Here is a 25,025-nt window from a genome sequence, read left to right as displayed (position 1 = left end):
CTCATCCTCTGTCTTCCCCTTCTCCTCCTGCCCCCAATCCCTCCCGGCATCAGAGTCTTTTCCAATGAGTCAGCTCTTCACATGAGGTGGCCAAAGTATTGGAGTTTCAGCTTCAACATCAGTCCTTCCAATGAACACCCAGGACTGATCTCCTTTAGGATGGACTGGTTGGATCTCCTTACAGTCCAAGGGACTCTCAAGAGTCTTCTCCAACACCACAGTTCAAAAGCATCAATTCTTCAGCGCTCAGCTTTCTTTATTGTCCAGTTTTCACATCCATACATGACCACAGGAAAAACCATAGCCTTGACAAGATGGACCTTTGTTGACAAAGTAATGTCTCTGCTTTTTAATATGCTGTCTAGGTTGGTCAAAACGTTTCTTCCAAGGAGTAAGTGTCTTTTAATTTCATGGCTGCAGTCACCATCTGCAGTGATTTTGAAGCCCAGAAAAATAAAGTCAGCCACTGTTTCCACTGTTTCCCCATCTATTTCCCATGAAGTGATGGGACCAGATGCCATGAACTTCGTTTTCTGAATGTTGAGCTTTAAGCCAACTTTTTCACCTCTTTCACTTTCATCAAGAGGCTCTTTAGTGCTTCTTCATTTTCTGCCATAAGAATGGTGTCATCTGCATATCTGAGGTTTATTGTAATGTGCCATAAAATAGTCTGGGACAGCTAGGGCTGAAAAAGCTTGGACTCCTTGATGGGTTTCAGGAAAGCATTTTCAAAGTCTGGGTGACCTCAGCGGTGGTCATAGGATATGTGATCAACTTGTGCATAGTTCTCGGATTGGTTGATGGTGAGGTAACAGGGTGATGTCACAGGGGTAAACATTATAAATCCTAAGGCTCCAGGAATCCTGGGGGTATATGCTTATAGTCATCAAGTAGTTAACATCTTCCATTTGGTGGAGGTTTTCATATCTGTAAAACAACTCAGGAAATGTGCCTCAGATAATATTATCTAATTCCTTCAAAGAGAAGCTAAAGCAGACGATATGGGGAGGAGTCTGTCCCAGGAAGGCTCCACAGGGTCCTGCTCAGTTATACATCTAGGCATGAAAATCAGTTATGAATTAAATGCTGGCACACGAAGGGATCACTCTCTGTCCCCAAAGCATAGCAATAACGAATGCATTGTTTAAAAAAAAAGAAGAAAGAAAGCAAACCAAAATGACAGTTACAAGATGAAAATTCCCATGGATAAAAAGAGACAGAATTATAAGCCTGTAATATTGCTGGGGTCCGAGTTAGGAAATGACACTTTTGGGGTATTAACACCTATAGGATGAACCAGACTAAAAGTGGAACATTTAAGACGGGACTAGTCAGTTCAACAGCACTTACATCCAGGGACTGGGTCTATTCTTACTCATGAAAGATGATTGAGAGCACCCTCCCACTCTGCTCTCACCCACCCCAACAGTTTCACAGTACTCCTGGGGTGCTATTTCATGTGCCAACAAAGGAAGGACATAGATGTTATCCTTTCAAACAGTATTTGATATACCGCATCCCTAATATTGCCACAGAGAAATAATGCCAAACAAATGCCAAGTTGTTATTTTAAATCCTAGCTCTAGATTGAGAACCAGGAGGGCAGAATGGAGTTAAACCCCTAAACCAAACAAGAGGAAAATTAATATTCGCAGAGAGGAAAGGAGACAGACAGGGCAGTAGAAGAAAAGAGAAACAAGTAAATTTAAGCCTACAAACCAAAATTTGAAGAGTTAAATGAGATTTAATGCTACAAAGGTCACTAACAAAATCAGTTCTTAGTAAGTGAACTTACTCCAGGTGGAAGATTCTGACAAAGTCTAAAAATATAGAAGGAGGTGATATTGTCAATAAAAGGGATCAGGAAATACTTAAATATAGATATAAATAAGAACAAGTGAATATCAAAAAGAATCAATTATTAATATATATAAGTGAAAAATCATACTTAAAGAGTACAATAGATGGGATCCATTACAGACTGGACACAATTGAAGAGTAAATTAGTGAATTGGAAAACAGTACTGAGAAATTCCCACATTGTACAGTGGAACAGAGAGACAATGAGGTTAAAAAAATTAAAGTGGCAGGGGGGCTATATAAAGTGGCTTCCACATTAATATGCTAGTAGTTTCGGGGGGGAAATGAATGAATAGTGGAGGAAAAAGTTCTTTGAATAGGTAATTGCTGAAAATTTTCTGAAATGTATAAAAGCATAAGTTCCAGAAATGAAAACGAATCCAAAGTATGAAGCAAGATAATTTAAATTCATAATTGGATATGTTATGGTCAATACATAGAACATCAGAGATAAAAGCATCTTAAAATCTTTCAGAAGAAAAAGGAATGCCACCTATATTCAACAGAGTTCTTACTAATAACATTATATGCAAAAGTATTCTCAAGATTCTTAGTGAAAAATAAGTTCACCTTAGATTTCTAGAAGCATTTTAATTATTACATAAAGTACAGGTGAAATAAAGCCATTTTTAGACATGAGAAAAAAAAAGAGTTTACATTCATAGATCCTCATTGGAAGGACTACTGAAAGAAGAAATGAAGTATGGAATGGAAGAAACAGTGTCAGTACAGTGATCGATAGTTCAGAAAAAAATTAAGCCCTTTGATACAAATCTTAAAAATGTGCAAAATTTGTATGCTGTAAAACCACAAATCCTGTTGAAAAAAATTACATCTGTGTGAGTGGAGAGGATTATTGTGTTGATGGATTGGAAGATTCAGCTTAGTAAAGATGCCAGTTATCCTCCTAGTTAATAAATAGATCTGTTACTCCAATCAAAATATCAGCAGGATTTTAGTAGATATAGAGAAGCATATGCTCAAATTTATATTAAAGGCAAATGAACTAGAATGGTCAGAGCAAATTTGATAAAGAAGAATAAAGTTGGAGAAATTAACACTATTCAATATCTCTCAGTCGTGTCCAACTCTTTGCGACCCCATGGACTGTAGCACTCCAGGCTTCACTGTCCATGGTTTTAAGACTTAACTATAAAACCATATTCCTGGAGAAGGGAATGGCAACCCACTCGAGTACTCTTACCTGGACAATCCCATGGAAGGAGGAGCCTGGTAGGCTACAGTCCACGGGGTCGCAAAGAGTTGGACACGACTGAGCGACTTCACTTTCACTTTAGAAAGCCATATTAATCAACTCAGGACTGGTGAAGGGATAGACATATAAACCAAATGGAACAGAGACTGAAGAAATAAATCCACACAAATATAGTTATTTTACTTTCGACAGAGGTTCAGAAACAATTCATTAAAGAAAACTTTTTTTCAGTAGCTAGTGCTAGAACAACAGCATCCATATGCAAAATAACAGAACTCCATGTACTCTGACTCTTCATTCAAAAATTAACTCAAAAGGATCATAGATGATATAACCATTTTTCTTTTTTGGAAAAAGCAGGGACATGATTACAGAATTCAAGATAATGGTTGCTAATAGGTAATTAAGAGGTTTGTAATTAGAATGGAGCACATAGACGTGCTTCTGTGATTCCTGAAAAAATTCTTTCTTGAATAGGGTGGTCTCCTTTCCTTTGTGACTCCAGTTACATGCATGCCCATCTTGTTGGTATTGTCTCAGAAATCTCAGGGGTTCTCTTCCCTTTTTATCATTCCTTTTTTTCTTTGTATTTCAGTTCTGATATAAGCAGCATATAAGTGTTCCTTTTAATTAACAAATTTGACACGATGCTTTTATATTGCTTATTTGTTGATTTTTTCCAGTTTGGAGAGTATAAATAATATCTCATTTTGCTCTTATTTTGCACTTCCTCAATTAATAACATGAATAAGTCTTTTGACCATACAAATGAGATGCTGTTCATGTTGTTTAATCATTTTTCTCCTTATCTGTTTATATTTTTTCTAATTGATTTATAGGAATACTCTATAGCTTTGGTTACTGTGTTTTTGTTTGCTTGCTTTTTGGTTATATGTGTTGAAATTACCTTATCCCAGCACAAGTTTTTCTAATAGTATCTTTAATCAGTTTCTCATCTTCAGTACTATATACATTTTAGACCAGATATTCATTTGCTGTTGGAAGCTCCCTTTGCATTGTAAGATGTTTAGCAGCATCCTTGAACTCTACCTACTAGATTCCAGTAGCCTACCTTTTCCCCAGTTATGACAACCAGATACTTCAAATAATGTCCCATATGGGCTAAATCACTTCCAGTCTGGAACCACTTCTGTAGATGGACAAAAGTCCATACTTTTAATATAGTAGAGTTTTTATCAACTCTTTCTTTAATGCTTTAGCTTTTTTTTTTTTTGTGGTGATTCTAAGTACTCTATTTATTTTTTCAATGTAAATTTATTTATTTTAATTGGAGGTTAATTACTTTACAATATTGTATTGGTTTTGCCATACATCAGCATGAATCTGCCACAGGTATACATGTGTTCCCCATCCTGAACCCCTCTCCCTCCTCCCTCCCCATACCATCCCTCTGGGTCGTCCCAGTGCACCAGCCCCAAGCATCCAGTATCATGCATCGAACCTGGACTGGCCATTCATTTCATATATGATATTATATATGTTTCAATGTCATTCTCCCAAATCATCCCACCCTCGCCTTCTCCCACAAAGTCCAAAAGACTGTTCTATACATCTGTGTCTCTTTTGCTGTCTTGCATACAGGGTTATCGTTACCATCTTTCTAAATTCCATATATATGCGTTAGTATACTGGGTTGGTGTTTTTCTTTCTGGCTTACTTCACTCTGTATAATAGGCTCCAGTTTCATCCACCTCATTAGAACTGATTCAGATGTATTCTTTTTAATGGCTGAGTAATACCCCATTGTGTATATGTACCACAGCTTTCGTATCCATTCATCTGCTGATGGACATCTAGGTTGCTTCCATGTCCTGGCTATTATAAACAGTGCTGCAATGAACATTGGGGTACACGTGTCTCTTTCAATTCTGATTTCCTCGGTGTGTATGCCAGCAGTGGGATTGCTGGGTCATAAGGCAGTTCTGTTTCCAGTTTTTAAGGAATCTCCACACTGTTCTCCATGGTGGCTGTACTAGTTTGCATTCCCACCAACAGTGTAAGAGGGTTCCCTTTTCTCCACACCCTCTCCAGCATTTATTGCTTGTAGACTTTTGGATCACAGCCATTCTGACTGGCGTGAAATGGTACCTCATTGTGGTTTTGATTTGCATTTCTCTGAGAATGAGTGATGTTGAGCATCTTTTCATGTGTTTGTTAGCCATCTGTATGTCTTCTTTGGAGAAATGTCTATTTAGTTCTTTGGCCCATTTTTTGATTGGGTCATTTATTTTTCTGGAATTGAGCTGCAGGAGTTGCTTGTATATTTTTGAGATTTAGCATTTTTAAAGTCTTGTTCAATACATCCTTTCGTACCTCCATATCAAAAACCAATTCTCATGTACTTATATTTAAATATTTTTAATATTGTAACATTACTATTGCCTTTCTCTTTTAAATTCTTAATATACTATGGAAGGGATTTTCATGTTTGCTATAAAGGCCCAATTTCATTTCTTATACACATAGTTTCATGTTGCCATTTATTAAAAGTCCCTCTTCCCCACTCTCTATGATCTGCAACACTGTTTATGCCAAACAGCAAATGCAAGGTTATAATCAGCCTCCATTCTGTTCCATAATTTGTCTATCCCTACACCAATACCACAGGGCTTCCTTCGTGGCTCAATGGTAAAGAATCCACCTGCAGTGCAGGAGCCGCAGGAGACACAGGTTCAGTCCCTCGGTCGGGAAAATCCACTGGAGGAGGGCATGGCAACCCACTCCAGTATTCTTGCCTGGAGAATCCCATGGACAGAGGAGCCTGGTGGGCTACAGTCCATGGGGTTGCAAAGAGTCAGACACCACTGAGTGACTTAGCACCAGGCACACCAGTACTACACTCCCTTAGTTAAGAGAGCTTTATAATTAACTCTTCATATATAGTGGAGCCAGTTACTTATTTTTTTTATCTATGGAAACATCTTCACTATCCTTTGTCTTTCATCTTTCTGTGTAAATTTTAGAAACATCTTGGCAGAATTCACATGGAAAGTATTTTGGTTTTTTGATTGGAATTACATTTCAGTTGTTTCAGTAAAAACACCTGACATTTTATTATGCTGGGTCTTTTTATTCACAGACATTTATTTTTAACATTAATGACTTTAAATATTTAAACTTCGGCATACAGGTCTTATAAATCTCTGGTCAAATCCATTTCTAGATACTTTTAATTGTAAATGGTACCTTTTAAAAATTATATTTTCTACTATGTTTTGTGGACGTATTGCTAATTGCTATTGCTAAGTCACTTCAGTCGTGTCCGACTCTGTGACCCCATAGATGGCAGCCCACCAGGCTCCCCCACCCCTGGGATTCTCCAAGCAAGAACACTGGAGTGGGTTGCCATTTCCTTCTCCAATGCATGAAAGTGAAAAGTGAAAGGGAAGTCTCTCAGTCATGCCCGACTCTTGGCGACCCCATGGATTGCAGCCCACCAGGCTCCTCCATCCATGGGATTTTCCAGGCAAGAGTACTAGAGTGGGGTGCCATTGCCTTCTAGGAGTGCAGTATATTGATAAACTCTTATTATTTGTAATAACTTTTGTCTATCTTCATTTGAGTTTTCTAGGCAAGCAGTCCATTCACATTACTGTTTGTAATCATAGATTTCCCTTTCATTTCCAGTTCTTTTGACTTTTTTATTTTATTGTTTGGCTAGGATCTCCAATAAAGTCTTGAATGTGATCATATACACTCTTATTTTGATCTTAATTCTAAGGGAATTCTGCTAATTTTTCCCTATTAAGAATTATGTTTAGCCCAGGATTTTGGTAGATGCTTTTGGTCAGACTGAGGCTATTTTCTTCTTGTCCTTCTTTTCTATCATAAATAGGTTTTAATAGGTAGTCAAAATACATCAAATGCATTTTTCTGCATTAGTCACCATGATTTTATAATTTTCTCCTTAAATGTGTTAATATGATCTCTTATGTGGATTGAGTTTTTAATTTTGAAAAAGTCTTAAGTAATCCAATATATCATGATATATTAAATTATATATATATAATATATATATTCTGTATATATTTATATATAGAATTGAGTTAGGTAATATCTTGTTTAGGATTATTATATTTATTGTCATGTGTTAGATAAACTTCTGTATTCCCTTGTCATACATTTTCTATTGTAACCCATTTCTCATTCTCCCAAGTGGCCTTAGTATCACAACATTGTTAAGGTTAGTGAATTAAATATATAAAAACAGTCCTGTGGTGACCTGTCCTCCATGTGCTCTTTAAAGAACTCTCTCTGAGTAAATACATTACCCTGCAGAGGCAGGGTTGTCTTACTTTCTTAATCATCCAAATAAAGACCTTTTGCCCTTAGCAAGTAGATGTGAACAGAACACTAGATTTTGACTTGGGCTTTAGTTGCAGTCATGTCTCTCTCTACTTGTTCTGTGATCTAAACTTACTTGCCCTCCCTCACCTCCATTTTTCAGATATAATACTCTGACTCTCTGACCCCTTTCTCTTAATTCCTATTTCATGTTTACTTTTATCACTTCCAACAGCATGGTTCTGAATTGGTGGAGACGCCGAAAAGCCCGAACCAACTCTGAAAAGCTATACAGTCGATGGGAGCAGGATCATGACCTTGAAACTTTTGGTTCTCTTGAGTTATTCTATGAGTATTTGGAAACAGGTAATTTTCAACCTCTGCCTTGAAACATGAAAGAAGCTGAGTAAAATAAGTGTTTTTCATCTCTTGATATTTCTTCCTACCTTGCACATAGTAGGTGTTCAATAAATCATTGGATAGTGAATGAAAAGATTGGTGGCTAAATATGGAAAAAAATTGGCTCAGTGTTTCTATTTTTCCCAAATATAATGCAGGATGAAATTTAGTTTCAAAACAGCAATCTCAGAGATAGTTTTCCTATCAATTTAATGTTAATATTGTTGAACAAAATAAAGTAAGGATCACTTTTTAATACTTGTCTCAAAAGAGTTTAAATAGCTTTCTGCTTTTTTTTTTTTTTTTTGCCTTGGTGATTGTTCATAGAGGGAATACAATGAAAAACATTACTAGAGTCTGACATACATTTAGTGTATATGCTTTTTTCAGGCTGAAAAGAATGAAGCTAAAAGTAGATATGCAAGGGAAACCCAAACTGGACATAAGAAATGCATAAAATATTCTAAGGATTGAAGAGAGGTTGGGGTGAAATTTTAAGAGAGAGAACCCCAGGACTGATTGTGGAATCTACTCAGCGTGTTTCCTCTCAAATGACCTTCTCTGCTGTTTTGGTGAAATTAAAGAGGACAGTTTTCCCACCTTATTTTCGTGGCCCATAAAAGTCATGGTAGAATAAATGAGATGACCTGAATTTGTTACCGATTCTCCACTGAAATATGTACATATGATACCTGAATTAAAATAGGTATATTTGGGCAAATAGGAAGATGTCTATAGTTATAAAACTAGGCAGTCCTTGATTTGTGGAGTCATAAGGCTCTAATTTTTAAATAATTGTTTATGTTTCAAGTGAATTTTTGCATAAATGTGTCAGAGGTTATAACTGAAAATAAAAGATGAAATCAGTGTTTCATAACAAGATTAATTGTTGAGACACAACTAACAATTAATTTATTCTGATTGTTTTGCAAACTGTATCTCTAATCTTAAAACATTCTACACAACAGTCATTATTCACTGCATTTTATTTGAAAGAATACTGAATCTTGGAGAAGTTATTTGCCGTGGACCACAGAGATTATAAGTAAAGATCTGAGATTTGAACCTAGAAATTCAAGCTGTTTCTGTATAATACTTCACCTTCATTTTCTGTTTCTTGGTTCAGTAGAAAAGTTAGGAAGGAGGCAGTTTGTTCTCTTGGATTAGTAGATGAAAAGACTGATGCTAATCAGAAAGTATTATGAGAAATGCTGAAATCCAAAAACACTCAAGATCTATCTAAAAATAGAGGACTAGTGGAAGATTCCTTTTTCTTTTTTCCTCCGATGGAAAGCCATCTTTGTCTCATTGTTTTTTGGTTCTCTCCTGTGGGAAGTACAGTCTGCCAGCTACGTGGACTCTTTTACCCCAAGCACTGATGGAAACAAAGGAAGAAACATAGAGAAATAAGCCAGCTTATATAGGTGTTAAGCCTTAGTGAGGAAAGAGAGTAAAACATACTTAGAAAGATGTCAAGTTGGTACAGAGGATTGGGACCTTAAAAAATACCTCATTCTAGGATATCTGTATTTCCTTTGCCCACATGCAACTTATATATATATTTCTGATGTTTATGTGGTTCATTTTCTGATTTATTCTCAAATATCTTGTTTATACTACCTTCTCCTCTGTTAGCATTTTCAAATCTTAAATAATGCATTCATTCATAAGGCTTATAGTTGAATACTTTCATATACTCAGATCATACAAATGAGTCAGTAATTATTTCTGATCTTAAAAAGTACATAGGTTAGCAAAATAGAAGGCTTGATTACCCCACAAATGTGCCAATATCAATATAAATACTAGACTGCGGCTGCTGCTGCCAAGTTGCATCAATCATGTCTGACTGTCCAACCCCACAGACGGCAGCCAACCAGGCACCTCCGTCCATGGGATTCTCCAGGCAAGAGTACTGGAGTGGGTTGCCATAGCAGACCTAAACATAGGCCATAATAATAAAAGACTGTGTTTTATGAATAAGAAGACTATCTTATCTAATAATAATAGAGGCTTTCTTCAGACAAGCAGATCTTAAAAGAAAGAGCAGGGATAGAACTGAGCTGTGCATGACTAATTTTTCCGTCCTGTTCTAGCAAGCAATAAGTCACTATGCTTCTTCTAGGAAAGGGGAAGAAGGCAGATGGAAGGAGGCCTGGAGTGTTTTGCTGGTGTAGATCCCTTCAAAATGAAGGAAGTGACAGGAGTTAGGCCGACTGTTCCCCCTTTTTCCCTCCACAATGATGAGTTTGTGAATTTCTCTTTTATCTCCACAGTTATCCAGTTTGGATTTGTTACATTATTTGTGGCCTCTTTTCCTTTGGCCCCTCTTCTTGCGCTCTTGAATAACATAATAGAGATTCGAGTGGATGCCTGGAAGCTTACAACTCAGTACAGGAGACCTGTAGCTGCTAAGGCTCATAGCATAGGTGTTTGGCAAGACATTCTTTACGGAATGGCTGTCCTTTCTGTTGCAACTAACGTAAGTAGACCTATTTCAGTGGAAACTGTACCTGATGATTCTTTTTTTTCTTGGGGATAGGGAGATTGTGAATAATGTTTAACTCAGTATTTGCATTGATTTCATCATGGTGACCTTTCTAAAGACAAAACATCCCTAAACTGTTATGTGCTAAACAACACAGACAAATCTGTGACATGCAAGCTCTTAGAAATACAAGGAAAATTGTAAAAACGTGCTTATTAAAATACCATGATACCCATGCCACATGACAGAGTAGACAGAAAATAAGTAGTGGTATAAAGAATGTAAGTAATACAATTAAAGCTTGATTATACATAAAGTTATGCAGTACAAATAGAATATATAACATCTACCTGTTATTTTTATGGAACACTTATTAAAAATGGTAATAAAACAGAATTCCCAAAAGCTGAAATTTTATAATGCATATTCACGTACAATAATGGTATAAAAAATGAATTTGATAATAAGATAGCCAAAAAAAATTTAGCCACTTAATATTCATGCTTCCAAGAAAGCTTATTGCACAAAGAAGAAATAAAATTGAAATTACAAGGAGAACTTAATTAAAATGAAAACTCATATGAATCAGCTAAAACCATGTTTATAAAAAGTATATACCAATAAGTGCTTTTATTATTGAAAAGAAGGAAAGTATGAACTGAGCCTGTTATATAAAATTAAGAAAAGATGTAAAACTAATCAATAGAAAGCGGTAAGAAAGAAAGAATAAAGGTATATGCAGAAATAATCACATTAGAAAACAAATAAAAGGTAATATAATTGCTAAATAAACCAAGAGTTGGTTCATTGAAAAGATAAACAAAATTCTGACAATCTCAAAAGAGAATTACAATGTACAGGTGAGAAAATTATAAAAATGCTATATATATATTTATGCTAATGCATTTTAAAATCTGTTTGAACTTGTCACTTTTTTAGAAAAGGAAACTGCCAAAATGTGCTCAGTAAGTGATATAAAACATGAAATGTATCAGTAGCTATAGGAGCAATATTAAAAATTTTTTTAAATATTTTACATTAAAAATGTAGATGGCAGAGCAAAATGATTTTAAATTGACTCATTTTACCCAAAGGAAACATGACATTTACACTATTCCAGAGCTTAGGAAAAGATGGGAGAATAGCATTCCTGCAGAGTCAAATACTGAAATTAATTGCACTGAACTATGGGAAATTTACCAGTACATGGTCTGTTGTTTCTCCATCCTCATTCCCTATACACCCCCTGACACACACACACACAGTTGGTCCTCTTATGAAATTGATCCAGGCAAGTAAAATTTGGTTAAAGAGAGTAGAACTGTGTTATGAAATAGTAAGAAATGTAAGAAATAGCAAGGCAAGATGGAAAGAGACATACAGGTATGGTGATTTTGGAAACAAATAGTGAGGTTAAATTTTCAATGTAACTCTTTCTAGCTGTGAAATCTTGTAACACTGATCGTACAGCATAAATGAACTATTTTACGTTTTAGGTCAAAGACTCATGTGTTAACATGATTAGTAATAGCATACTAGTAATTTTGCATCCTTAAGGCACAAAGATCTGAACGATATACAAATCAGACTTTCATAAAACTGCATTATTAGCTCATGATTTTCCTCTTGCTTTGTCCTTTAGGCTGTTATTGTTGCATTTACATCGGACATGGTTCCCCGTTTAGTTTACTACTATGCCTACTCAGTAAATGAAACTTGGCCTATGAAAGGGTATATCAATAACAGCCTGTCAGTATTCCTCATAGCCGATTTTCCAAACCACACTGTACCTTCGGAAAAACGAGACTACAACACTTGCAGGTTTTCTCTTGTTTTCATTTTGCTTTTTAAATGTATTTCTTAAGTTCTCTGTTGTCTTCATGTCTTAACAAAAATTTACTTGGGGCAGTAAAAATCTTGGATAAAGTACATCTGTTCTAAAATTCACACATTGTATGGTTCTGATTTGAAAAAAGTAGAATACTCAAAAGTAAGAGAATACTATCGGTAAAGATAATGTCACTTTTGAATTGTTTCTTATTTTCTAAATTTATTGGAAAAATTTTCTGTAACAAATTTCCCCTTGATTCAGGCTTTAATGTCTATAGATCACACAGCATGGTCATAGTATATGTGCATTCAACCTACTTGAATTTAACTATGTGTCCTCAGAGAGAGAGGAAGAGAGAAAGAACAATATAGCTGGTTCATTAGCCATCCCATTTGAAAGGTTTCTTCGATGCAGGGAGTGTGAAATTGGATTTGTAAACCTGCTCTTTTCACTCTCTGTGTCTCATGAACTGTGCGGATCTTTTTACTTTAGGATTTAAAGATCATTTATACGTATGTATGTGTGTGTATATATGTATATATATATGTATGTATACACACATACACACACGTATATATGGTACATCAAAGCTTTTAAACTTAAACCTTAACCCAACTGCTTCATTTGGGATTCCAATAAAAACAGCAATATCGGTTATTGTCTACCTGCAACACAGGTAGACAAAAACATTTTTATATTCCATATTTTTAATTTATTTTTGGCTGCCTGCGGGCTTTCTCCAGTTACAGCAAGTGGGGCTTGGTCTCTAGTTATGGTGGGCTTCTCATTGCAGTGGCTTCTCTTGTTGCAGAGCATGGACTCTAGGCGCGCTAGCTCACTAGTTCTGGCACACAGGCTTAGCCTCCATGGGGCACATGGTATCCTCCCACACCAAGATTTGAATCTGTGTTCCCATTGATGAGGCAGACTCCCACCACTGGTCCACTAGGGAAGTCCTATTCTGTATTTATATAGAGAAGAATCATAACAAGTGTCAGATTTCTTGATGCCATCACTTCCTAGCTGGACTGAATCTCTGAAGAACATTAATATCTAGACACATTATAGGAAAAAAAAATGAACTCACAAATTGAACACCAGGGAAACCCCAGAAAGATAATAAGTAACACAAAAACAATGCAACGTCATATAAACCAAAAGAAAACAGAGTTTCAAGAAAATGAGAATGGTCCACAGTGTCAAGTTCTATTCTTCAGTTGGTGTCAGTGGAGTGATGGTAGAACTCAGTTGTTAAGGAATAGGAAGAAAGGGAATGGGATGAAAAGAGCAAATTTAGCTAACCCCTGAGAAACGTGTCTTTATGGCAAGAGAGAAGTTTCACTTGTGTCTCCTGCTCCATCTATACTATACATTAGTAGCATATGGCTATGATTGTTATTTGTAGAGGAAAGATAAATGTTTGGTAATAGCAGTTATTTTCCTTTGACTTGACTTTTGTAGTCAACTAAAAGGGTCTCTTACACGAAACAATATGAATTTATGCTAGGTCTCTTTGTTTGAAGTTGTAGCTTATTTTTTGCATTGACTTCCATTTTTTCAGATACAGAGATTACAGAAATCCTCCTGACAGTGAGGACAAGTATGCTAATAATATTCAGTACTGGCACGTCCTTGCTGCCAAGATGACCTTCATCATAATCATGGAGGTAAGCCCTTCTTAACTTTCGGGCCAGTAAGTCTCTTCTCACCCTTCAGGCACATATTTCTAAGAGTATCTGTTGAGCAGAAAATTAGCATTATCTTACTAGAGTGTTTTGAAGGAAGTATTTGATGTCATAAAAAATAAGTTAGGAATAGTTTAAGTACAGCAATTGCCTGTTATTCCTGGCTATTGTTGAAGATACCAAGGTCACAAAAAAGAAAAATTAAGACCTCGTCCCCTGAGGTCAGAGGACCCACCAATTTTACTGAACATCTATTATGTACCAGTTTCAGAAGCTATAATAATAACTTTCTACGTTCAGCCTTATTATTCAGCCTTGACAAATAAATCTGACAGTCAGCAAAATTAAGTAGTTGGTTTAAAGATAATCAGCTAATATTAAAGCTGAGTTTCAATGCCAGATGTCTCACTGCCAAACCTCCACTCTTCCCACTGTATTACACTTCCTTCCTTGTAGAATAGCTAGTATAATTATGGATATAAGACAAGAGAACCAATACAGAGAGGGTGTTTGACCAAAGTTTAAATCGAGGGCCACAAATCATGAGACATGAAGACCTATAAGGGAGAGATAGATAAACGTAGGGCTTCCATGGTGGCTCAGTGGTAAAAAACCTGCCTGCAGATGCAGAAGAGGCAGGTTCGATCCTGCGTCAATCCTCTCCTGAGGAAGATCCTCGGAAGAAGTAAGTAACAACCCATCAAGTAGAAGTAGTGGCAACCGTGGCGTGAAGAGTCTGGCAGGCTGCAGCCCATGCAGTCACAAAAGAGTCGGACACGACTTAGCGACTAAACAACTAAGAAATATAAGGCACTTATTCACTTGATTGTTGTTGGTGGTGTTCCGTTGCTAAGTTGCGTCTGACTCTTTGGGACTCTTTGCCATCCCCATGGATGATAGCACAACAGGCTTCTCTGTCTTTCACTATCTTCCAGAGTTTGCTCAAACACATGTCTATCATGTTGGTGATGCCAGGCAACCATTTCATCCTCTGTTGCCCCTTCTCCTCCTGCCTTCAGTCTTTCCCAGCATTAGGTTCTTTTCAAATGAGTCAGCTCTTCACATTAGGTAGTGAAAGTATTGGAGCTTCAGTTTCAGTAGCAGTCCTTCCAGTTAATATTCAGGAGTGATTTCCTTTAGGATTGACTGGTTTGATCTCCTTGCACTCCAATGGACTCTCAAGAGTCTTCTCCCAACACCACAATTCGAAGGCATCATTCTATGATGCTCAGCCTTCTTAATGGTTCAACTCTCATATCAGTACATGACTACTGGAAGTATCATAGCTTTGACTAATGGGACTTTTGTTGGCAAAGTGATATCTCTTCTTTTTAATATGCTGTCTAGGTTTGTCACAACTTTTCTTCCAAGGAGCAAGTGTCTTTTAATTTCCTTGCTGGAATCAACGTCCTCAGTTTTTGAAGCCCAGTCTGTCACTGTTTCCACTGTTCCCCACCCCCACCCCCCCATCTATTTGCCATGAAGTAATAGGACTGGATGCCATTATCTTAGTGTATTTTGAATGTTGAGTTTTAAGCCAGCTTTTTCACTCTCCTCTTGCACCTTAATCAAGAGGTTCTTTAGTTCCTCCTTGCTTTCTGTCATTAGGGTGGTGTCATCTGCATATCTAAGGTTTTTGATATACCTCCTGGCTCTTGATTCTAGCTTGTGAGTCATCCAGCCTAGCATTTTCCATGATATACCCTGCATAGAAATTAAATAAGAAGGGTGACAATATATATACAGCCTTGATATATTCCTTTTCCAATTTTGAACCAGTCCATTGTCCCATGTCTGGTCCTAACGGTTGCTATTTGACCCACATACAGGTTTCTCAAGAGGCAGGTAAGGTGGTCTGCTATTCCCATCTCTTTAAGAATTGTTCACAGTTTGTTGTGATCCACACAGTCAAAGGCTTTAACATAGTCAATGAAACAGAAGTAGATGTGTTTCTGGAATTCTCTTGCATATGGATGTTGGCAATTTGATCTTGGTTCCCCTGCCTTTTCTAAATCCAGCTTGAACATCTGGAAGTTCTTGGTTAACATCTTGTTGAAGCCTAGCCTAAAGGATTTTGTGTATTACCTTACTAACGTGTAAAATGAGTGCAGTTGTGTGGTAGTTTGATCAGTCTTTGGCATTGCCCTTCTTTGGAATTGGAGTGAAAACTGACCTTTTCCAGTCTTGTGGCCACTGCTGAGTTTTCCAAATTTGCTGGCATATTGGGTGCAGCACTTTAACAGCATCATCTTTTAGGGTTTGAAATAGCTCAGCTAGAGTTCCATCACCTTCACTAGCTTTGTTCATAGTGATGCTTCCTAAGTCCTGCTTGATTTCACACTCCAGGCTCTTTGGCTCCAGGTGTTCTCAGTTCACATACTGCTGAAGCCTAGCTTGAAGGATTTTGAGCATTAGTAAAGGCCAATAATAAGCTAGATAAGTCTAAGGCAAGAAAACGCAAATTCCAGTCAGTTTTTGTTTAATTTTATTTTTATTGAGGTTATGTATATAATTTAAATCTCTACCCCTCTCAGTTCTCTGCGAATCTGTCACCTTCATTCCCACACTTTCCATCAGTGTTTTAGATCACCTTTCAGCCTGGTAAATTACAAAATGAATTCTTTTGAATTTTTATTTTTGTTTATTCATGATTTTCATTACAGGTTCTGACTCACCATCATTCTGGGAGTTTAACTTCTCTTGTATTAAATACAGTATTTTCTTCAATCTATGTTTTCCCCATTCTCAGATTACTAGTTTATTTAGATGAAGCACATCTTTTATTAATTTTCTGAGGAAAATGGGCAATTTTTGAGAACTTGAATATTAAAATTTCTTATTCTCGTAGATGGTTAATTGGTATAGTATTCAAGAGTAGAAGTCATTTTCCCTAAAAATTTTGAATCAACTTTATTTAAATATTCCTGAAATTTTAAAACATTGCTCTATTTTCCATCAGCTTCCAGTGTTGCTATAAAGATACAATACCATTCTAATTTTCCAGTCTTTGTTTATGATCTGTTTATATATCAGTAAACTTTGAGGATTCTCTCACTAGACCTTCTTTCATGAAACTTCACCAGAAAATCATGTGATATTGTCATATTCATTGTTTTGGACACTCACTAAACTCCTTGGATCTGCAAATGTTATTATCCTTTAAGTTGAGACAATTTGCTTGTATTATTTCTTTGATAATTTCCTTCTTTTCTCTGTCCTGTGTTTCTGAGACTTTTCTTATTCAGATGTTAACAACTGTTTTGAAATTCTAATTACCATTTATTTTCTCTCTTAGAAATAGTCCAGTTTGTGTTCTTGTCTTGTTATGCTACTGTTCTCTCATTCCCATGATTCTCTCTATATCCTCTTAGATATCCTAAATGGACAACAGATCCTATTCGTCCATTTCTATCCTACTCTTCCATGTTAGAGTCTTCCTTATGTATTTGGTTGTTCTCGGCAATCTGCTCGTATTTAAGAGTGAAACAATGATACCTGATCATGAGCTTTGTGTGCATACAAGAGGAAGATCATTTGGGGTTGGTTTCACTATAGGCTGAAAAAGGGGCCTTTTCATTTGAGACCTACAAAATTTTGATATCTATAATTCTAATTTCTCTAATTAGGTATATTTTCTAGAGGAAAAAAAAATCATTCAACCTCCTGCTTGTTGAGTTATTTCGTGGCTGTGTTGAGAGCCAAGAAGGGACGGAGGAATTAGAGATCTCGTGATTTAGAATGATGAACTTCACTGAGTTGTCCTATTTTCAGTATGATGCCACATCTTCATCTTCTGCCATCTCTGCTGCCTCTGAGTGCACAGCTTTCTGTTTTAATTTCTGCAGAAAATAAAGCACTCAGTTGTTGCCAGGCGGGGGTTGAGGAGAAGTAATACCCAAATGTGGATGAGAGAGAGGTTCTGAAAATTCATCTGCCCCTTATACAGATTTTTAAATAATCCTCTTATTTTTAACTCCACCCACACTATGAATTCACAGTCCTTAGCACCATCTTTCCTGAACTTTTTTGATGATTCAAGACAAAATTGGCTTTTGTCTTGGTTTCTACCATCACGGTATCATCAATTGCAAATTTAAGTGCCAGCTTTCTTCACTCTCCAGTCTGTTTTCACTGTTTCTTCCTTTTTTTTTTTTTTTTTTGTTTCTTTGTGAACAATAAAATTTATTAATTTCTTTTACAAATATTTGATTAGGTTTTCAGGAGGAAGCATAGATGAAGAGTATATTCAATAACCAAGTTCAACTGGAATCTCTGTAATTACATATTTTAGTATATATTTCAGAGAAGGCAATGGCAACCCATTCCAGTACTCTTGCCTGGAAAGTCCCATGCACGGAGGAGCCTGGTGGGCTGCGGTCCATGGGGTCGCTAAGAGTCGGGCACAACTGAGCGACTTCACTTTCACTTTTCACTTTCATGCATCGGAGAAGGAAATGGCAACCCACTCCAGTGTTCTTGCCTGGAGAATCCCAGGGACGGTGGAGCCTGGTGGGCTGCCGTCTGTGGAGTCACACAGAGTCGGACACGACTGAAGCGACTTAGCAGCAGCAGCAGCAGTAGCAGTATATATTTATTTATTTGCTTAATGTTGGATTTATAGGAAAGTTCTAAGACCAAAGACTAAATCTTATTGCTTTCCCTTCTATCTACTGTGTCAAGCACAGTTTATTGAATGAATGAAATGATTTGTAAGGACATTTTGCTGAACATTTGATAGCTAAACAGTGTCTCTGATTTTCTTTTATGTTTCCTCTAGCATGTTGTGTTTTTAATTAAATTTTTCTTGGCCTGGATGATCCCTGATGTTCCAAAAGACGTTCTGGAAAGAGTCAAGCGAGAAAAGTTAATGACCATCAAGATTCTCCATGACTTTGAACTTAACAAACTAAAAGAGAACTTGAAGTTGAATTCTGCTTCTTCTACTGATTTTACCAAGCATTTAGCTATCCAGGAAAACAAAGCAAATCTGGCTGAATCAACAACCTAATTAACACAATGAGCAAGTGGTTGGTTGCCTATCTGGCTTCACAGTTTATCTGGATTTGGAGCCAGAAGCCAGAAGCCATGTGTCTTTTACCCTTTTCTTCTTCTTCTTCTTCTTCTTTTTTTTTTTTTTAAACTCAGAGTTTTTGTACACTTTTATGGAGGCCTTTGTACAGCTTCATGGAGGTTGGAAGAACACCTGTCTGCTTCACTGGCTGGACCCTCCCTAGATATTGTTTCTGGGATTCTAGAAATGATTGTTAAATGTATGTGTGAAATCAGAATATTGGAAAATCATGGGATGTTGCAGTTTGGAATTAAACACTGGACGTAGGCTCTCCTATCACCTTCCAGTGAAGGTGCACATTTTCATGGTCTTCTTTTGGGTTGTGTTATATCTCTACCCTATCAGAGAAAGCATTGGCACAAAAAGAATAGAAGTGAAGGGGTCTACTGAGCCATATCTCCTGCCATTTTAGACTATGCAGATGAAAAACAAAAATCAGATAAGATAGGAAAACTTACATATTAAAAATACTGGATAGATATCATGGCAGAGCTTTGTTCTGAAATCATCCTGAATAAAGTAAACTTCCATCAAAATTCCAGATAGTCCTTCCAGGTGAACACAAAATTGATTTTTCAAGAGACTGAACATTTGGATTTCAGCCAAGGACTAATAACTCAGTTTTTTAAATATAACACTTTGGTAGAAGTGGTTTTAAGACTGAATTGTCTTATCTGGGAAACAGCATGAAGAAGGTGTTAGATTGTTTCAGATCTTTAAGTAAATGAAAGATACAGTGAAGTGATTATGTCTTCTTAGTAGTTTAAGAATGCAAGACAGTGTATATTGATTAACTTACTGACTTCAGTCTAAAAAATTGCTGAAATATTTTTAAAAACCGTTTTTCTTCCACAATGCCTATTGTACATCATGAAGCAAATCTGAGCATTAACTATTCCTGTAAGTTAGGTACAAGTCATTTATGAAATTTTATCTCATTGTTTAAAGCAGTCTCAAGTCTTTTAATGGGTTTACAACTTTTTCTATTGATGCACTGCTGTACAATGTTCAGTGCCTTTGACCCACAAAATGTGGTTGTACTATTGATTTGATGATGTAACATCTCAGATGTGAGCTTCTTTCAGAGAAATTGTTAGTTTAACATCAATCACAGAGTTAACACCAAATGTGGATCAACCAAGTAAGAATGCAGTGATGGATTTGACAGCTAAGTGAAAAAAAAAGTATGTTCCTTGAATTACTTCTCTAATGCTTTGGCCTATGGCACAGGTACTCCAGTTCTTGTTCTTCTTTCTCTTAAAAATACTTACTATGTATTTTAAACACTATAGAGAGATGTTTAATTATACAACATTTGAATCTCTAGTTTCAAATTACACTTCAGTTTCAAAAGAATAGTGTTCTGTAATTGCACACAAAACAAGAAACCATTTAAGATTTTGTTCAAAGTAGCATTTCATTATTTGATTCTAATAGTTTTTATAAAATATCCAATATTAAGTATATGGAAGGTAATATTAACTAATGATCAGTATTAAGCATTCAGAACTGAAGATTATGAATTTTATAAAACCATGAGATGGTTACCCCAATATGGGCAGTAATTGGTCATCCAGTAGGTAGATTTTATGAGTATTTTTGCATAATTTTAAATGTTCTCATTATTGAAGAATGATTTCACTTGTGGAAGACATGTATTTTCCTGCTTGAGAGAACCAGTTAGTGATACTATGAAATTAGCCACAGATGCAGTATCTCTGTCAAATCAAACTCTGTTATTGCAGTGTTGAACATTTTGTACAGCTCATATTGCTTCCTTCCTGGGTGCTAATAAAAATAAGGAAGAGCATGGAAATTGGCTTCTTGTATATAAGCTTTAATTATTATAGCTGAAGAGTGTTTGCAGAGCTAGGTTGTAAGATAAATAAAGACAAATTTAATTCATAAGGTTATCTGTAACACTGCAATCTGAAACCAACTCAAGTGTTGAGTTTCTAGGATGTACAGAGAAACTAGCAAGGGAGTAAGTAGTTTTTAAGGTAAGTAAATAGTTCCTATGAGGTTGATATTTTCCTTTTAAAATGTTTTGTACTCACCTTTCAGTTTTCTACCGAGAAATTTCTCACATTTTAAAAGGAAATACAAGTATTGGTCACTTTCCTAAAAAATAAACAAAATCCAAAGCCAAAAAATAAACAAAATCTGATGCCAAATCGGTTCAGATAGATTTGTCTTATCTGTCTCGAGTTGCAATAGGGGAGTCCGTTCTCCTCTTGAGTTGTGAGGGAGGCATCAAGGTTCCTCTTGTGTTGCAGCAGGGAGTTGGTCCTCCTCGAGCTGCAAGGGAAAACTCAGGATTCCTCTCGAGTTGCAGCAGGGAAGTCGGGGTTCTTCTCAAGATGTGGCAGGAAATTAGGGGTTCCTCTTGAGTTGTGATGGGGAACTCAGGATTCCTCTCGAGTTGTGACAGGAAACTCGGGATTCAGCTCATGTCGCTGCAGGGGAATTGGGCCTCATCTAGAGTGGAGGCGGGGAACTCGGGGTTCTTCTCCAGTTGCGGAGGGAAACTCAGCTTTCCTCTCGAGTTGCCATGGAGCTCTAGGGGTTCCACTTAAGGTGCAAAATGGTAGTCAGTCCTCATCTTGAGCTGAGGTGAGGAACTCGGGTTTCCTCTCAGTTTGCCACAGAGGACCCATTAGTTATTGTGAGAGGGCTGAATTGAGCATCTAACTACCAAATGCAGGTTGATATTTATCAGCGTGGCAGATGTTTTTATCATTCACTCAAACCCATAGCTGTTTTATTTTTTTTTAATAAATGTTCCAGAAACCATTTGAGATTTTATTCAAAATAACAGTACAAAATTAAAAAAAAATTTTTTTTAAAAAAACAACTCTTCAAATGTCATCTCAAATCCTTGCCTTCATCAGTTTTCCTTTGCACAAAAGAAGCAGAATCCACTTCAAAACATTACTTTTACAAGAATCCATCAAAAAGGGGGTGAGGACTTAAGAAATGGAATGCTCTCTTATTTTTGCTATATTATGATCCCTTGACTTTAACAGTTTTCTTTTAACTAAGCCATCAAGCAAATTATCAAGGAAAAGAAAAAGGAAAGAAGATAAACAGGAGGCTAAGAGGAAGAAGGAGCTAGAGTTCTTTCTTTATGAAGAACTCTTTCCTTATGAAACCTTGTGTACCTCTGTGGGGAGAGAGGTGTTGGGAGGTGCGTGGTGCAGCTGTGTGTCTTTCCTAAGCCATCTAATGAGGGTGAGTGAAAAGTCAAAGAAATTTCAAATTAAAAGCTCTTATGTGTCAAAATAAAACTTTTGATTCCAAAGTGACTTTGTAGTGTCAGGTGCCCTGTGTAGCCCTGGGATCTCTGTGGATTTACTCCAGTTGTGGGTAAGGAATTTGTACTACTGATTCAGAAGTTGAATCTGTTGTTGTGAAAGAACCTCTCTAATAGTTGTTTTTAGTTAGTGATAGTTATTATGTTTCCCTGGTAGCTCAGTCAGTAAAGAATCTGCAATACAGGAGACCCAGGTTCAGTCCCTCGGTTGGGATGATCCCCTTGGAGAAGGAAATGACAACCCACTCCAGTATTCTTGCCTAAGAAAGCCCATGGATAGAGAAGCCTGGTGAGCTAGTCAATGGGGTCTCAAAAGAGTCTGACACAACTGGGTGAATAAACCACCAAAATTATTATATTATCAAAGAGTATCATTAAGGAAAATAGCACAGTGAGATATACCATTTGCCAGGCTTAGAGCAGCCTGCTCCCATGAATCACTATAGCTGTTATGGTATTTTTTTTCTAGACAATATTTAACCTCCCTAATTTGTGTGTGATGATTCAATCACATCACTTATTCCAGGATTATGTGAAAATTCAGAATATTAAAAAGGATAGTGGGTTTCAGTGTGTATGATATGCCTGCTTCCATTCCCCCAAAACTGACTAGGTATGCCTTTCCTATGAATGATTCATGGTGTTAACCAAGAAAACAAGTGCTTTCCTTTCTTCTCTCTCTCTCTCTTTTTTTTTTTTTTTTTTTTGAAAAGAGGGTGATATGAGGTACACAGGAAAATTTGCTCTTATGTTGTCTGCTCAGTTGACAGTCATGTCTGAGTCACGTCTACTCAGTCATGTCTGACTCTTCGAAACAACCTGGACTGTGGACTGCTAGGCTGCTCTGTCCATGGGATTCTCCAGGCAAGAATACTGGAGTGGGTTGCTATTTCCTCCTCCAGAGGGTCTTCCCAACCCAGGGATTGAACTCGTGTTTCATGTCACCTGCATTCACAGGCGGGTTCATTATCACTAGTGCTACCTGGGAAGCCCATAAACATAAATTTCATTCATCTCAAGAGACTGAGGAGAAGGAAATGGCAACCCACCCCAGTATTCTTGCCCAGAGAATCCCATGGACAGAGGAGCCTGGTGGGCTGCTGTCCATAGGGTCACACACAGGAAAAGGCAACCCACTCCAGTATTATTCCCTGGAGAATCCCAGGGACAGAAGAGCCTGGTGGGCTGCTGTCTATGGGGTCGTATAGAGTTGGATAGAGCTGAAGCGACTTAGCAGCAGCAGCAGCAGCAAGAGATTCAAATAGGCATGATGAATAAAATAATACTTAATTTTAAGTTCCATTTTGACGAACTCAATTTATTCTTATAGTAAAATATTGGTAATAATTTTTTTTTTCTGAATTTGAGTGTTCTAAGAGGATTTTAAATCATTTTTGGTTGTCTAGAAACATTAAAATGCATTATATGGAACATGTTCAATTCACAAAATTACACGTTTGTCACATTTAGCAATGCACATTCCTTGAAGAAAGAGTCAGAATCGTTCAGAAAAAAATGGAGAAGGTGGTAATTTTTTCTTGTTTTGCCTTTTTAATCTTTCCTACTTTGAAAGGTGTTTAAAATGAACAGAAAAGTACAAGAAGTAAAATAGTGTGTTGAGATATATTACAAAATTTTTCTAAGTCCGTCTTTCCCCCAAAGAAATCCACAAGCTTCATTGGAATTGTCTGGGCTACTTGAGTGAGATAATGCATTTCCCTTGTTTCTATCCCATATCCCTAGGAATATAGTCTATGCTGCTGCCAAGTCACATGGGAGAGGAGCTTTCAAAAATCTTCAGGGTTACTTTGGGGGGTGGGATATAAAACTGGTAAGAATTTCACAAAAGTAACATTCACTAGCCAAGAGCATTTTATGTAATAACTCCCAAACATCTATCATAGGAAAAATATGCAAAGGCATATAGACTCAGGGCTTCCCAATTTGTCAAATTGTTCTAATCCAGCAGCGTGAGAAGTGGCTGAAATCTTACACCCTCAGAAGCCTAGGCCTGTGTAATTAAGAAAATAATTAAATAAAATAACTATGGAAAATCTTATTTAAAAGAGATAAGATTATGTGTGTTATGCCCAGAGTCCGAGTCCCCAAAACTGAGAGAATAAGACGTCCACAGCAATGCAAAAGCATAAAGGGGTTTTATTGCCAGCTCGAGCCAGGGCTCCAGTCTCATCCAGCGCAGTGGAGTCTTGAGCCCAGATTTACAGTAGTATTTATAAGTTTAGAACAAAGACAGGTAGTTGGCAAGGGTTGATTGGCTGCAGGGGTTTCCTGGTATTTACTGATTGGCCAGTCATTATCCCTCTGATTGGCCAGAGTTACCATCTCTCTTATTGGCCAGAGTTACCATCTCCAGAAGCCCCGGAAGCATGACTCAGGGATTATTTTTGGCCTAGTGTACCTCTCTGAGCCTGTCATGGCTCTGGTGAGGTTGTAACATTCCCCCTGTCTTTAGATCATATAAAGGAATCTTCCTCTTTGTTTTGGGGTACAGTTTGATATTGCTGTCTAAGCACAAATAGTTGAACTGTATTAATATGCTCTTTTATAAACGTAATGAGCCGGGTGTTTGTTTTTGGGCCCAGTAGTCGTACATTATCTTTTCAGGGTGGTACAGGATTTTGGGCATTACAGTCACTATTATACAGAACTCTCTGTTTTGCTTAAAAACTGATGCATGTAAACATGGAATTAGCCCGATGTGTGAACAAACCCACCATCTTTTGTCTCAGACACAATCTAATTTGTCTTATTTAGTCTTGTAATATTGGCCACCTGGGCACATAGTGGGGCTTTTTACTTTTAAAGATAGGGCATATGGGAGGGGGCCTCTCATACA

General features: G+C 37.0%; 1 protein-coding gene across 7 annotated transcripts in view; it reads left to right on the top strand.

The window, feature by feature from the left end:
• The window catches only part of ANO5 (anoctamin 5), a 97,194-nt gene extending 76,523 nt beyond the window's left edge, over positions 1-20,671 (top strand). For 6 of the 7 annotated variants that reach the window (XM_060404231.1, XM_060404229.1, XM_042237711.2 and 3 more), the window contains 5 exons: positions 7,617-7,747; positions 10,057-10,262; positions 11,911-12,089; positions 13,661-13,766; positions 18,562-20,671. In XM_060404231.1, coding sequence (XP_060260214.1) covers positions 7,617-7,747; positions 10,057-10,262; positions 11,911-12,089; positions 13,661-13,766; positions 18,562-18,792 — 853 coding nt within the window. In that variant the 3' untranslated portion in view covers positions 18,793-20,671. The remainder of the gene's footprint in view (positions 1-7,616; positions 7,748-10,056; positions 10,263-11,910; positions 12,090-13,660; positions 13,767-18,561) is intronic. The other variant, XR_006057395.2, reaches the window with a different exon arrangement.
• The last annotated feature ends 4,354 nt before the right edge of the window (positions 20,672-25,025 follow it).

This window comes from Ovis aries, chromosome 21 (genome assembly GCF_016772045.2).
Source record: "Ovis aries strain OAR_USU_Benz2616 breed Rambouillet chromosome 21, ARS-UI_Ramb_v3.0, whole genome shotgun sequence".
In the NCBI taxonomy this organism is placed as follows: Eukaryota; Metazoa; Chordata; class Mammalia; order Artiodactyla; family Bovidae; genus Ovis; species Ovis aries.
This window is presented reverse-complemented; position numbering and strand designations above follow the sequence as displayed.